At 44.0% G+C, this 16,674-nt stretch overlaps 1 protein-coding gene across 1 annotated transcript; it reads right to left on the bottom strand.

Annotated features, from left to right (window-relative positions):
* Nucleotides 1-1,592: 1,592 nt before the first annotated feature.
* On the bottom strand, nucleotides 1,593-16,064 carry LOC142139986 (nectin-3-like). The gene is made up of 4 exons (XM_075197848.1): nucleotides 16,019-16,064; nucleotides 14,091-14,429; nucleotides 7,145-7,453; nucleotides 1,593-2,059 (listed from the first exon to the last, which is right to left on the bottom strand). The coding sequence occupies exons 1-4, from the start codon at nucleotides 16,062-16,064 to the stop codon at nucleotides 1,593-1,595; spliced, it is 1,161 nt and encodes a 386-aa protein (XP_075053949.1).
* Nucleotides 16,065-16,674: the final 610 nt, after the last annotated feature.

Raw genomic sequence — 16,674 nt, 5'->3', positions numbered from 1 at the left:
ATGGGACAATTTTTATTTGATGTTTATTGAGACCGGTCTCTTCTTTGCATTTGTTATTACTCGAGCTATTTATGCATTCAATTTATTACATATTATATTAAACACTTGTATTTACCATTCCCAGTATGAATTGTTTAATTCTGCCATAGTGATCTAGTAGTTATTTTTTACTCAATGTACTTTAGCGCTGTTATGTGTTTTTTGGGATATTCTCCTGGTTAAGGGTTGGGCATCAACCCTCTTGCTCTTAATTAGCTCAGCGATTTGTTTTCTCTATCTGTTTAAGGTTCCTGGGGGAACCAAGTCCCATGTAGTATTCATACCATGGGAACCACTTTATCAGTGGGGAGGACACGGCAGTGGAATATTTAAATCCAATGGTTTCCATATCGTTGAGTTTTGGCAATAATTTTCGAAAGGGGTGGAGGTAGTGAATTTTAATGCTGGGCTATTACCGCTCTGGTGGCAATAAGTATGTGCCCAGTGACGTAGTGATTGTGACGCTGTAGATGGGGCAAGTAAAGATGTAAAAGTGCCACAGCGGGGCAAAGGAGGATACTGGATTTAGTAATCTGAGATATCAAATGGAAAACCATGTCCCACAAGGGCCTGAGTCTGGGACATGTTCAAACAAAAAATGTATGAGTGTTCCAATTTCACCACATTCTCTCCAACAGTATTTAGATATTGAAGGTCAGATTCTGTGGAGTTTATCTGAGGGTAAATACAGCCTATGTACAACCTTGATCATCATCTACAAATGGTTGATACACTTATGTCACAAATCCAGGGGCTGATAGGACCCTTAGACCTGCCTAATTTAGCACTACCTCCTGGGAGGCGCGGAGTCTAATGACACAAAAGGTTTTCATCAGTGACCCCCGCAAGAGGATATGGGCTTGGCTGCTTCTGCGCTGCAGGTCGCAGCCCTCCTAGTTGGTATTAGGCGAAGTCTATTAGAGAGGTTGGAGTAGCGAAGGTGATAAACTGAGTGGAACAACAGGTGTTGAAGAGAACTGGGATCTGCGTCAAGGTAAGTACTAGATCCAGACATGCTGGGAAGCACAGGAACTGGATCAGAAGGAATACAATGGTATGTAGCAGGAATCCATTTAGGATTCAGAACACTGTAACAGGTGCTGACGGTCATAGGATCTGCAGCCAGGGGTATACTTAGGTCAAGAGTTGCTGGGAAGCACATGGACTGAATCAGGAGGAATACAGCTTTAGCAGCAGAGGACCAAGTAACCAGCAGAGATCAGAATAAATCATATCAGTTCAAGTAAATGAAGTGAGCGATGAAAGTTTTACAGGGTGCTTGTAGACCATTCCTTGGCGACACAGCTAGCCTTGGGAATGGGAGTTGGGTCTAGTAGCTGGATATCCTGATCTTTCAGCAGTGACAAGCCCTTGTCAGGAGAAGGTACGGCCACAAAAGTACCATTCCTGTGAACCAGTAGTTTAGTTGGGAAGCCCCAGAGTTATTGGATATTGGCCGATCTTAAGGCTGCCGTGATTTGGTGAAACGACCTGCATTTGGCCTAAGTAGCGCCAGAAATATCTGAGTACAATTGGAGGTCCCTCAATTCAGCTCAGGTGGAAGAAGAGGGCAAGGAGGCTTGTAGGATCTGTTCTTTAATCCTGTAGAAGTACACCCACAGAAGGGTATACTTGGGTGCAGAGTCCAGAGCAGTCTGAGATTTGGCCAAATGGTGGATGCGATTTATGAGAATAGCCGAGACCGATGATAATAGTTTATGGAACAGGTCGATGGCATATTCATAAAGATCAGAGTTAGCGATAGAGTCAGTCATACCCCGAATTTTAATGTTTTTACCTCGTGACCTGGCTTCAATGTCTACCAGTTTGTCCTTAATCCAAACTACTACTTCCTGCAGGAGATCATGAGCAGAGATCAAGTCATTGTAGGAAGACACAAGATCCTCCATCTTGTTCTCAAGATGATCTATTCTAGTGCCGAAATGGGTGACATCCGCTTTGATTTCTTTGATTTCTTTGATCGATGCCCTGAGTTCAGAGGTGATGTCCGTTTTAAGAACTGTCAAAAGAAACTGAATGGACCTCAAAGTAACAGGGCCGTCAATTTCCAGGGCCTGTGTTTCAGCCAGGACACTGGGTGGGTTTGGTTGTGTCTTAGGTGGAGAGGACTGGAAAAGTTGACACACTTGCCATGCTGCGGCATGGGATGCAGCAATGTTGGGAGAAGATGCGGCGGAAGCCAGTGCCGAAGAGGTTTACCGGAGGAGCTGATTTGTCAGGTTTCACCTTTTAGGAGGCATAATGCCCTGATAAGTCAGGTTAAGCAAACTGTATGAAACGGTCACATCCTATAGTAAAGATATCCCTGTAGGTAGGTATGTTAATAGATGTTATGGTATGGATGATCAGGCTTGAAATGGTATCTGCCTTGACAAGCAATCTGCTCAATTCCTTTGTAGCACCCTCTGACACTCTCTCTTCATTTGATCCCACAAATGAAGAGGAAGTTTCTACTCTCTTCTCATCTTCCTACTCTACCTCCTGTCCTCTTGATCCCATTCCCTCACAAATGGGTATGTCCCTGTCTCCTGTGCTCATTCCCCCTCTAACTAAAATCTGTAATCTATCTCTTTCTACTGGTATTTTTCCATCTATATTCAAGCATGCAGTGATTACTCCCATTTTAAAAAAACAGAATTCTGACCCTAACTCTCTCATAAATTACCACCCCATCTCCCAGCTCCCATGCCCCTCCAAGCTTCTCGAGAGAATTGCCTACACACGCCTCACACACTTTCTTACAGCAAACAACTTATTGTATCCTCTTCAGTCAGGCTTTTGCTCTCAACACTCCACAGAGACTGCGCTGACCAAAGTTGTCAATGATTTGATCACAGCAAAAAATAATAACCAATATTCTCTTCTAATTCTCCTGGATCTCTCTGCTGCATTTGACACTGTTGACCACTCTCTCCTCATACAAACGCTGCAATCCCTAGGTCTTGAAGGCACTGTCCTATCCTGGTTCTCATCCTACCTATCTAATCGCTCTTTCAGTGTTAATTTCTCTGGATCCACCACTGCTCCGCTTCCTTTATCAGTTGGAGTTCCACAAGGCTCAGTCCTAGGTCCTCTGCCATTCTCTATCTACACCACTTCTCTTGGTAAACTAATAAGCTCCTTTGGATTTCAGTATTATCTCTATGCGGATGATGCACAAGTTTATCTATCCTCTCCTGATCTTTCACCATCTGTGTTGTCTCGCGTTACTGACTGTCTTCTTCCTGCCATATCACCTTGGATGTCTTCTCGCCAACTCAAACTCAATCTTTTAAAAACTGAATTAATAATATTCCCACCCAAGAACAGAAGCTTCCTGCCTGACATTTCTATTTCTGTCGATAACATGACCATAAATCCCACCCCGCAAGCTCGTTGCCTAGGTGTAATCCTTGATTCACAACTGTCATTTATTCCTCACATCAACTCTATATCTAAATCATGTTACATACACCTAAAGAACATTTCCAGAATACGCACATATCTGACACAAGACACCGCAAAAACATTAATTCATGCACTCCTCATCTCCCGCATCGACTATTGCAATTCCCTCCTTACTGGTCTTCCCAAAGTCAGACTTCAACCCCTACAATCTATTTTGCACGCAGCGGCTAGACTCATTTTCCTTACAAACCGTTATTCCTCTGCTGAGTCACTCTGTCAGTCTCTACATTGGCTGCCTGTATTTCAACGAATCCAATATAAAATTCTTCTACTAACATACAAGGCCATCAACAAAATACATACATTTCCTCACTTGTCTCGAAATATCTCCCTACTCGACACCTCCGTTCTGCACAAGATCTACGTCTCTCCTCCACTCTCATCACATCCTCCCATTCTCAGTTACAGGATTTTTTCCGGGCTCACCTACTTTGTGGAATTCCCTCCCTCGCACAGTAAGACTTTCCTCTAGTCTTCAAACCTTCAAGTGTTCTCTGAAAACCCACCTCTTCAGACAAGGTTATGATATTCCTCAACCATCATCTTAATTTCCCTAGATTACCCTATTGCCATCCTCTACACTGCTAACGCAAGACAACAACCTTCTGACCAACATTGCAACACACACAGCCCACTCAGTACTTTTACCTTTGCAGTCTGGCTGGTCCATTGTGCAATATGATGTAGCACATGCCCTTGTGTTTCTAATTCCCATTGTCCTATAGATTGTAAGCTTTCGAGCAGGGTTCTCTTACCTCTCTGTCTGTATGTATTACCCAGTATTGTCTTATTAATGTTTGTTCCCAATTGTAAAGCGCTACGGAATTTGCTGGCGCTATATAAATAAATGATGATGATGATGATGATATGGATGGCAGCTAGATTAGAGTATGGTGCAGTATAAAAGCTGTCAGGTAGGCATCCTCAGGTCAGCAGGACTGAAGTATTATGCAGGTGAATAGATGAAGCATAAGAGCTTACAAAAAATGAGCATGTAGTGCCTCAAAAAACCAACTGGGTGGAGCACGGAACCTGTAATTTATACAGATGGACACAGATGCACTCAGTTCTTTTAAACTGCTAAAGTATTGGTAATAGCAAACAGCCACTAGATGGCAGCTGGGCTGTAACTGATAGAGAGAAGAATGGAACTGGAGGATTGTGAATATTGCAAGTGCTTTGTTTCTTGTTGCTTATACAATCTGTGAGTGAGCCACAGGTGTATATCGAATAGAGATTCTTAGCCCCAATAGTACTGTATACCCGCGGGGCAGGAGCTTTATGTGAGTCACAGCTTATGGAGAATCCGAATTTGGTAGAGCTGCAGTTATAGGATGATGCATGTATGGAGACCCTGTAAATGGAGAGGGATGTATGGTAAAACCTCCTGGTCTTCTCTTCTGTGGGTGTGGATAGTGGCTGTAAGTAACTGTAGATGAAGTGCCACTCGGCTTGTCAGTGCAGGCGTGGGGAGCCAAATTTACTGATATGGCACCCACCTAATTGTAACTGTACACCTTGGGTCTCAGTCCGCTGGTCCAAGCTCCCTCCCAGCTGACAGCAGCAGGTGGAGAGGGAGGCTCTGGGATTGAAATAGCCAGGTAAGTCAGAGTGTGGTGGAGGGTAGAAGATAATTCAGGAGGGTCCAGCACAAGGTAATCATTTCGGGCCCATTTCACGTTACTTGTCGCAAATCTATGTTGGTGGACGGATGGTGGGTAAAGCAGCAGGTTGATGGTCTGCAGTGCAAGCCCACACTGCCTCTGACAGGCTGGGGGACAGAGAGCTCCCAAAATTGGGTCACTTTCAGGCAACAGTGGAGAAGCTCTTGCAAACCATGTCTGCCATGGAAGCTAGCCAGGTCATGCCCCCATACTGCAGTTTTTGAGCGTATCGAACGCTAAATCAATCTGCACATGCCCAAGACCAGCCCATACGCCAATGAAATCAGAAAAGTGCACTCATCTTAGAACACAACCCACACTTTCTACAGCCTACGATTTTGGGTAGGGAGTGGGGTGGGGAATGGGCGGATGTATGTAGTCAAGGCACAGTAAGGGCGTGCCCATGCAGCTACGTCCAATTCAACCTCAGGCGCACTGAGATAAAAAGTGTAGTTTCATCCATATTTCCTGTTCCAGCTAGGGGTCTAGTCTAAGTGCAGCACTATACAGTGATAAAAATAAACCATGTCAGACGACGCATACCAGCTTCTTTACTCAGAAGCTGTTGCAGCATAATGGAAAAATGACAGTCGCTGGGTCTATTTATAACCTGGGCCTTTTCGTAGATTATTTTGCGTTTGCTGACAGAGTTTATTATTTTGCCAAGCACATTCCAGAGAATATTTTGGTTTTCTTAAGCTCCCAGAAAACCGGCCTGGCCCTGGTTTGTCATTATGGTAGGAGGACCCCATGCTGTGGAGTTCCCATGCTATAGTGCCTCCAGCTCTGACTGGCTAAGCCTAATGTTGGTTGCAGTAAAATCGGGGGGGGGGGGGGACACTTTTTTCTGCCCCGATTTTGCTACTACCAGCCTAGACTGGCAGCACTACGGGTAATCTATATGGGAGGGAGGGGGGCCATGCTGTTTTTTTAAAAAAAATATTTATTTAATCACTGTATACTGCCGCTTGATCCGGCGGATGTAATACCGCCAGACCCGCCAGCTACTGCTGGAGCTGCAGTGTCCTGTGTAGTAAAGCAGAACAGAGCATTATTATGCCCATATTCATCACTGCACGTATCTTTAAAATCCATCCCTTGTTGAATTGGGGAGCACACAGAGCTGATTTACGGCCCTTTTAAAAACAAAAACGCAGGTTGCGCTCAGTATGTGTGCCTTGATAAATCAGGCCTGCAGAATTTACTGCATTTTGGTTTAAATAATTTATTTTAGCGATATGCTTCCTGCTGTTAGTAGACTCTATGTTTGCATAGCTGCACATGGACTAAATTATTAGTTCCCTCCCTGATTTTGATTTTGATGTTCCCCCTTATTTTATAAAAAAAATACCATTTGGAGTGTTGCAACATTTTTTTTTACTCTGATATAAATTTTGTTCTTGACTTTTATTGGTTTAAGAAAGAAAGTTTACAATAGAAAAAAGGAATATTTTCACAATACGTCTTTTAACCCAATCTCCTCCTTTGTAAAATTCCTTTCCTACAAAGCCCTCAACAAACCGACCCTTCGATGAATCTCAAATCTGACATCAATATACTCTACCTCTTGCCCTCCTAGATCTACCTTTGACATCTACCTCGCTTCATCTCTGGTAATCACCTCTCACTCACACCTACAAGACTTCTCCTGTGCTGATACCCTATTGAATTCCCTTCCGTGCTCGATCAGACTCTTCCATTGCCTTCAAATCTGTAAATTCCTTCTGAAAACCCATCTCTTTATTAGATTATACTCTACTCCCACCTATACTACTCCCACTATTGCACCCTCATAACTGTATGTAAGGTCTCTCATGAGCAGGGCCTTCCTGACCCTTTGCTTTCATATCTGCATTTATTTTATCTACCTTGTATGTACATGTTTTAGTATGCCCACTTTCACCACTGTATCATTAATAATAATAATAATAATAATAATAATAATAATAATTATAGTATTAATAATAACTTACTAGTGTAATCTATGAGTGCAGAGAGACGTTTCTCGGAGTACAGAGCTGGGTGCCGCACCACGCAGGTCACTTTAGCTACCTCTAGTGTCCAAGGAATGGTTTGAGTAAAGTTACTTATCACAGTCACTGTTCTGTTCAGGTTTACAATAGTGTAAGTTTCAGGTGTTATTTCCAGATTGTCCGGTAGTTCCCATGTGATACTGGGGGCTGGCTGACCGGTGGCTGAGCAGGTGACAATACGCAGCTTTTCTGAGGTGTCAGGAGACTCGTTCTGATGTATTTCCAGTATGGGGTCCGATATGATTATTTCTAATAATAAAAGAATAACAGTCACATGATGGGTCTGATTCATTAAGGGAAGTTAAGCAAAAGTAAGTAAGTAAGGCAAACCCATGTTGCATTGGAGGGAGCGTTATTTAAAATGTGATGGCAGATTTATAGTTGTAGTAGGGCATGTCCTAGATCAACTTTAAGTTTCAGTGTACAAATAAGCTATAAAGTATTTGTGTGCTACATGAATAAACAGCCAGTCTGGCATGTACTGATAGTGTAATAACGTGAAAAAAGATTGATATAGAGTTCAATCTAATTATCCATTTCAAGCAAAACTAACAAACTAAAACTTCCCTCATTTTAAATTTTCTAAAAGCACCTTTTAATAAGCACCATTCAACACATAAACACAGGAAATAAGAGCTGTTTTATATTAAACTTTTGTTTAATTTTTCCTTTCCTTTTTTATATTTATTTCTGTTTGCTATATGTCCTTGTATGTACAATATCTGGGGAGGGGGCATGCTATATGTCCTTGTATGTACAATATCTGGGGAGGGAGCATGCTATATGTCCTTGTATGTACAATATCTGCGGAGGGGGCATGTTATATGTCCTTGTATGTACAATATCTGGGGAGGGGGCATGCTATATGTTCTTGTATGTACAATATCTGGGGAGGGAGCATGCCATATGTCCTTGTATGTACAATATCTGCGGAGGGGGCATGTTATATGTCCTTGTATGTACAATATCTGGGGAGGGGGCATGCTATATGTTCTTGTATGTACAATATCTGGGGAGGGAGCATGCCATATGTCCTTGTATGTACAATATCTGGGGAGGGGGCATGCTATATGTCCTTGTATGTACAATATCTGGGGAGGGGGCATGCTATATGTCCTTGTATGTACAATATCTGGGGAGGGGGCATGCTATATGTCCTTGTATGTACAATATCTGGGGAGGGAGCATGCTATATGTCCTTGTATGTACAATATCTGGGGAGGGGGCATGCTATATGTCCTTGTTTGTACAATATCTGGGGAGGGGGCATGCTATATGTCCTTGTATGTACAATATCTGGGGAGGGAGCATGCTATATGTCCTTGTATGTACAATATCTGGGAAGGGGGCATGCTATATGTCCTTGTATGTACAATATCTGGGGAGGGAGCATGCTATATGTCCTTGTATGTACAATATCTGGGGAGGGGGCATGCTATATGTCCTTGTATGTACAATATCTGGGGAGGGGGCATGCTATATGTCCTTGTATGTACAATATCTGGGGAGGGAGCATGCTATATGTCCTTGTATGTACAATATCTGGGGAGGGGGCATGCTATATGTCCTTGTATGTACAATATCTGGGGAGGGGGCATGCTATATGTCCTTGTATGTACAATATCTGGGGAGGGGGCATGCTATATGTCCTTGTATGTACAATATCTGGGGAGGGGGCATGCTATATGTCCTTGTATGTATAATATCTGGGGAGGGAGCATGCTATATATCCTTGTATGTACAATATCTGGGGAGGGAGCATGCTATATGTCCTTGTATGTACAATATCTGGGGAGGGGGCATGCTATATGTCCTTGTATGTACAATATCTGGGGAGGGAGCATGCTATATGTCCTTGTATGTACAATATCTGGGGAGGGGGCATGCTATATGTCCTTGTATGTACAATATCTGGGGAGGGAGCATGCTATATGTCCTTGTATGTACAATATCTGGGGAGGGAGCATGCTATATGTCCTTGTATGTACAATATCTGGGGAGGGGGCATGCTATATGTCCTTGTATGTACAATATCTGGGGAGGGAGCATGCTATATGTCCTTGTATGTACAATATCTGGGGAGGGAGCATGCTATATGTCCTTGTATGTACAATATCTGGGGAGGGGGCATGCTATATGTCCTTGTATGTACAATATCTGGGGAGGGAGCATGCTATATGTCCTTGTATGTACAATATCTGGGGAGGGAGCATGCTATATGTCCTTATATGTACAATATCTGGGGAGGGGGCATGCTATATGTCCTTGTATGTACAATATCTGGGGAGGGGGCATGCTATATGTCCTTGTATGTACAATATCTGGGGAGGGGGCATGCTATATGTCCTTGTATGTACAATATCTGGAGAGGGGGCATGCTATATGTCCTTGTATGTACAATATCTGGAGAGGGGGCATGCTATATGTCCTTGTATGTACAATATCTGGGGAGGGGGCATGCTATATGTCCTTGTATGTACAATATCTGGGGAGGGAGCATGCTATATGTCCTTGTATGTACAATATCTGGGGAGGGAGCATGCTATATGTCCTTGTATGTACAATATCTGGGGAGGGAGCATGCTATATGTCCTTGTATGTACAATATCTGGGGAGGGAGCATGCTATATGTCCTTGTATGTACAATATCTGGGGAGGGAGCATGCTATATGTCCTTGTATGTACAATATCTGGGGAGGGAGCATGCTATATGTCCTTGTATGTACAATATCTGGGGAGGGAGCATGCTATATGTCCTTGTATGTACAATATCTGCGGAGGGGGCATGCTATATGTCCTTGTATGTACAATATCTGGGAAGGGAGCATGCTATATGTCCTTGTATGTACAATATCTGGGGAGGGGGCATGCTATATGTCCTTGTATGTAAAATATCTGGGGAGGGGGCATGCTATATGTCCTTGTATGTACAATATCTGGGAAGGGAGCATGCTATATGTCCTTGTATGTACAATATCTGGAGAGGGGGCATGCTATATGTCCTTGTATGTACAATATCTGGGGAGGGGGCATGCTATATGTCCTTGTATGTGTAGAGATGGTGCCCGCGGAGATGCCCCCGGTGGAGGGACAGAAGATGCCCCTGGTTCCTGTGCCCAGCAAGAGGGTGAAAAAAGAAGAGGAGAAGAACTTACCCGTCCAGCGCTCCAGCGACGGTAAGTATAACCACTTCCTTACAGGTTCTGGCCGCGGAGGAAGGATGAGCCAATCAGGGCTCATCTTTCCCCACTGGCCAATCAGCGGCCGGATACGCGAGCCAATCGCGGCTCGCGCCCAGCCGTTTAAAAGATTGGTGCCGACGCGAGCCAATCGGCGCTCGCGCCGGCCGATGACGTCACGCCGGCGACTATATAAGTCGCCAGGCGGCGCCATTTTGGCAGAAGTCCGTCGGTGGAGGAGAAGATCAGACGTCTGGAGCGGCAGCGGAGAGAGAAGACTGCAAGCAAGCCGCCGGAGCAGAGATCGTCAGCGGGGAGCCCTTGTAAGGGCTAAGAGCGCCCCCGCCAAGCAGCCCTCAACAGCGCCGAACAGGAGAAGAGGCGCCGCCGGCTGGAGGGTCTGGAAGACACGGAAAAGAAGGCAGAAGACGGCGTGGCAAGCTGAGATTCCTGCGCGGAGCAGGTAAGTAGCCTCAGCAGTAGGTCGGGCACTAGGCCCGTGGCCACGGTCGGGCACAAGGCCCAGGGAATTGGGCACTAGCCCCTGATAAAGTAGTGGGCCAGTAGGCCATATTGTTGTTAAAGGAGACAAGCCCCTATTAGCTAGAGAGGTAGGGGAGGCTCAGAGCCCCCAGGTGTATAAGGGCACAAGGCCCTTAGGTAGTTAGTGGCCTAGAGGCCATAGGAAGGCCACAGGGCCTGGTTAGGGGGCTGAAAGCCCATAGTCTGAGAAGGCCACAAGGCCTGAGTAGGCAGGGGCTAGTACCCCTAGGTAGCAGGGCACAAGGCCCTAATTAGTGGGCTCAGAGCCCTGAGTTAGAGAGGGGGCTGAGGCCTATAGTCAGAGCACAAGGCTCTGTAGGCAGCTGTGCACGAGGCACATGGTGTGTAGGGCATAAGGCCCTGGTGGTGTTATAGAGGTGTGAGAGCCTTGTGAGTGTAGGCGCGGTCCTGTGTGAGGTGAGCACACGGAGTTAGGAGGTACAGTAGAGCGGAGGCTCCTGTGGGTGCTGTAGCAACCGGCTGGTTGGCTAGCAGCGGTGTGCTCTGGTGAGTAGCGTACAAAGTACTGTATTACTGTATTCTGTCTGTGCGGCGAGTATTGTCTGTATTACTGTATCTTTGGGTGTGCTACATAATTGTGTCCAGGGGCAAGACGTCAGGCCCCCATTAAAAGTTGGCTCTTGTTCCCTGTGTTTTCCTGTACTAACCCGTGCTGTGGGGACAAGTGTAGTTACCAGCTTACACATAGTCAGGGAAGAACCTACATAGTTTTCCCGTCCCTTAGGTCCCTGGGGTCACACTGGTTTCCAGAGGGGGTGACTGAGTGAGTCAGTGGCAGTGCAGCACAGCTCAATGCAGTTCCAGGGGGCGTCCCGTGGTTCTGGTTGAGTGTCCCAGTCCTCAGTTCCGTGCAGGATCCCTGGCGGTTCCGGAGTGGGATACGTGTTTGATATACAGGTGAAGGCAGTCGGGCGGTTCAGTTTCGATCGGCTGTTCCAGGCGGCAGTCTGTATGCAGGTTACTGTGCAGTTCCAGTGAGCCTCAGTCGGGCCTGGTGCAGCCGGTCCTTAGGATCCGTGGGTGACCCCATAGCAAGAAGGCAGCTTCTTGGTACGGCCTGGGTCAGGGGGTTAGGAACCGCCCTCTGGTTTAGTCCGTGAACACCGGCTGGTGTTCCTCATAGTGGTTAGTGAGCAGTTCCGTTAGTACACCACACCTAGTTAGTCATAGTTGTTTGACTTAGTTGCGTTGCCGACCATTAGAGCGTTGTTAGGGTCGGGTCGCTGTTGTAGTCAAGTTAGCGTTTGTGGGTGCCCATCTTAGTCTTACTGAGAGTGCAGAGGGAGGCTGTGTGTTGTTTGTCATCCGCAGGTGTCGGGGAGGTGCAGGAGAACCGGATCGGAAGTGGGAGTGTCCCGGTGAGTATCACGCTCGATTCCCCCTTTCGGTTAGGCCCTCACCGGGAGGTGTGCGAGGTACTTGAGGCGGGACTAGTCCTGGTCTCAAGTACCTGTAGTCCCCCGTGCCTTGGCAAGAGCAAAGTGAGGAGGCGGCAAGGGAGCTTGGACTGAGAGTGTCCTTGTTCATTGCCGTATTCTCGGACAGCCCTTACCTGGTAGGCACGGCCGTAATCTCTGTCTCTTTCTTAGAGGGACATGGTTGGAGGTGACAAGGGTTGTGGCTGCTGTTCTGCTGGGATCGCAGCTGGGATATCGGAAGCGGACTAGAGGTGACCATCGTTCACAAAGTAAGTTCTTTTGTGTTGCGTCTGTCATGTTCCCCGCAGGCGCTACATATGTACATTATCTGGGAAGGGAGCATGTTATATGTCCTTATATGTACAATATCTGGGAAGGGAGCATGCTGTATGTCCTTATATGTACAATATCTGGGGAGGGGGCATGCTATATGTCCTTGTATGTACAATATCTGGGGAGGGGGCATGCTATATGTCCTTGTATGTACAATATCTGGGGAGGGGGCATGAGAAAGTACGATGCATAAAGAGTAATAAAGGGAATAGTCATTCAAAGTACCAAGGGTAAATATGACCCTGTATATTGGTACATTTGAAAGTATCAAACATTTAATACATACTGTAGCACTGAACAATCCTATCATTTCCTGCCTAGAGACACTGGGAAGTCCTAGACTAGTTCCATAGTGATCTCTCTAAACGGTTTAAGCTTTTCTGAAGAGGATTCACTTCTCAGTTTGCTTGTGAGAACCTGAAATCCTCCCTTACTCGGTAAGCTCTATTTAATGTGTGCTGCTCTTGTAATTTACAATGCGTGCAAACATTCTAGTATACCTGCAATTTTCATCAGAAGCAATAAATAGTAACCAGAAAATGATGGAAAATTCCCTCTGATGAAACTGCCAGTATACTAGAAGGCAGAGAAACGCGTAAGGTTGAAAACAATTGGAATTCGGGAGGTTGATTAATATATTTAGAAGCACACACCTATACTAGGAGACAGAGAATATCAGAAAGCTCTGTAAAGATCTATAATCAACAGAACGTGTGCCCTCAACGGGAAACAGTAAGCCCGGTGTTGATAAAGAGCTGAGATTTCTCTTATTCTAAAAATGCCTGTTATTGCCTAACTAAGGGTTTGAAAAAAAAATGACATTAGTCATGTCGTGTACCGATATATCGATATATCCGAAAAAGGTGAATTGAAAGTCTTAAAACAAAAAGACCTCAAGCATTGCTGAAATATACACTAAGCGGATTGACCTTTACACACACACACACACACACATACACACACACACACACTTTCTGACAAGTGTTTCCTTTGCTCTCAGTGCATCACTTTCAACATCGTATGCTGCATTAAGTGACATTAACATTAAATACTCATAAAGTACATAGTACACTATGCTACAGGGAAACCCTGAAACTGCATATCAGCAGTCCCTGATTCATTAGCTTCATCCATTTAGAGCTGGCTACTGTTAATCCATCCTCGGTTTTAGGGTTACAATGGGTTACGCAGTAGGAATTGATTTTACAAAAAGCTACGCTAAGGATTTTAAAAAAATATTTCCCGATCACTGAAGAGTCTCTTGATATATTTGAAATAATAAGGAAAAGGTTGGGCGTTATCAATGCTGTAAATTGTAAACAGAAATAAAAATGAGAAGTCACTATAAATATTCCATTTAGTGTGTCTATAATCATAGACTGCTCTACTTACCATAGACATCAAGGCAGGTTCTCCCAGAGTTAGCTCCAAATGGAAATATATTAAAGATACAGGAAAAACACCCCTGATCCTCCAGGGTCACTGGGCTGATGGTGATGGCCGAGACATTTAGAGCATCTACAGTAAACTGTACTATCCGATTAGAGTAGTTGCCAAAAAGCTCCTTTCCAAATCTCTGTATGTAAGTAGCAACTGGCCCGGTGAAGTTGCCGGACTCTTTCTGCCACGTTACCTGTAAAACGCGTGAGGTGGTGGTAATCAGCTGACACTGAAGAGTCACGTTTCCTCCTACTGTTGCTTCTTGTTTCTCAACAGTTTCTACTATTGAACCTTTAAATAATATAAATGAAATATTAAAAACTTTAATAGCACAATATGCATAATAATTCCTGATACTATGTAGTATTTTGCTCTGGCACCCTAATGGTGCCAGAGCCTCCTATATATAGTGTAAGGAAGAATCTGATTGGTGGCAGTGTGAATTAGGCGGCAGAACAGTTGTCCGCTGAACACAGAATGAAAGCATCCTGTTGCCTAGCAACAGGCGCTGGACTGGAAGGAGAGATGCGGGACGCGGCTGAGCAACAGAAGAAGGCGTCCGCCCCTGGCACTGACATTATGCACACTTATCCGTAATTTTAATATGTATGACGATATTGTACTCCTGGTGCAAAAGGTGTTAGTTGTTTCTGTAATATGATTCTTTTTACAGTGAGATGTGGGAATTGTTTAATTTCAATATCAACAAAATCATAAGTGAGCAGACTCAATGCAATTGAATGTTTCCTGCTTTCAAACATACATAACAAAAAGTATCAGAGTAAGACTAAATATATAGATTGTCACAGCTCTGGTAAATGCTGCAGAGTTTCAGCAATGCTCATACCCAATACACAGGTTATAATATTCCAGTCGCTTTAAACTCAGTCTCATCCTATAAGAAAAGATATTCCCCATGTTGAATATTGATACTACAATCTTTGTATATTAAATCCTCTGTAGGGATCTTTGTGTTCAAAATCAAATCCATTGACCGTGTGCACTCTTCATTCACATCTTTACAATTTCCTTTATACAAGAATACAGCACCTAACAAACGGACCAACGGGGGTTGTTCTTACGGTGCCCACAGTTCTTGACCAGTGTCACTGGTCCCCTCAGTGTGTCCTAGGTCAACCACGTGCACAAATGGGTTCTCTTTGGAGGTACACCATTAGGTGAAAGGTTACCCCTTTGGTTTAGGCCTATTAGGAACGTTTTCGAAGTCTTGTCGACTCCAGATACCACTACATGTAGTGGCTGTTGGCATACAGTCCTTATTGTACGCTATTTGCAAGTGCAATAAGTTCCAAACTGAAAAAATGAAGACACCCTGCGCATTTCACCTGTAGTTAGGCTTCCTCAGGGATAACATATGTGCACACATGTTAAGAGAATTATATTATAGAACAATTAACACCTTTTTGCGCCATTGGTTCAATATCATCTTATATAGCAATTCTTTAGTTTGCAGTAGAAAATCCATAATAAAATGACATTAAGTAATGTAAAATGAAAGAAGCTACTTGCTAAAAGTAAAACATGTACAGTTTTATTTTAGTATCTTACACATGTACTGTAACTGTAGCATAAGTAGACATCCTTGCTGCTGATTTTAATAATGATATTTGAAAGTTTGAGACTAGAATCTGAAATCTTATCTAAATTATGTCTATGAAAAGAAAAAGGTAACGTGAGTCTCTCCGAGTGCTGTGGAACTAGAATTCCCAGCATGTTCCAATAGCAACAGAACCTGGAGAACCACTGATTACCTCCACAGAACCCAGAATAATACAGTAGCTGAGATTTCTACAAACACATGGAAGGACTAGGGCAGAGAGCTTGGGTAAAACAGGTTATATATAAATCATCACACTCACCATGTACTAAGCCACAGAAACATAAGAACACACTGAGATGCCTCATTCTTCAGGAGAAGCAGCAGCAGAACAAATGCAAGTGTAATTATGAATCGTTGAGCATGATGGATCTGTTACTACCTATGTGACTAATCATAAAGAAAGAGCAAAGGTAACTAACTCTAGTAGATTTGCTCACAGTATTTCAGCTGGAATGTTCATACACATAACACAACGGGTCAAAGTTGGACTCGTGTGAGAATAGAAAAAGATAAGAGGCAATTAACATTTTTCTATAGGTAACTATGGTCACCTAGCAGGCACTTTCATTACATTTGCAAAACATACTATTAATCCGGCCACCCACAATTAATAATAAGAATGAATGAATGAAAGAAAGAAAAAGGAAGCAATTAATCTGCTGTGTTTTGGGCAACCTTTGGGATTTTAGACCCTGACAACAGTACTGTAATTATAATAAATTAATGTCTTGTAGGCATGCTATAAAATTTGTTTAAATTTTAAATAAAAATTAGATAGATAGATAGTCTCTCTCTCTCTCTCTCTCTCTCTCTCTATGTCTGTGTGTGTGTATATTAGGGAATTTAGACTGTAAGCTCCAATGGGGCAGGGACTGATGTGAGTGAGTTCTCTGTATAGCGCTGCAGAATCGGTGG

Source organism: Mixophyes fleayi, chromosome 2, assembly GCF_038048845.1.
Source record: "Mixophyes fleayi isolate aMixFle1 chromosome 2, aMixFle1.hap1, whole genome shotgun sequence".
Lineage (NCBI taxonomy): Eukaryota > Metazoa > Chordata > Amphibia > Anura > Limnodynastidae > Mixophyes > Mixophyes fleayi.
This window is presented reverse-complemented; position numbering and strand designations above follow the sequence as displayed.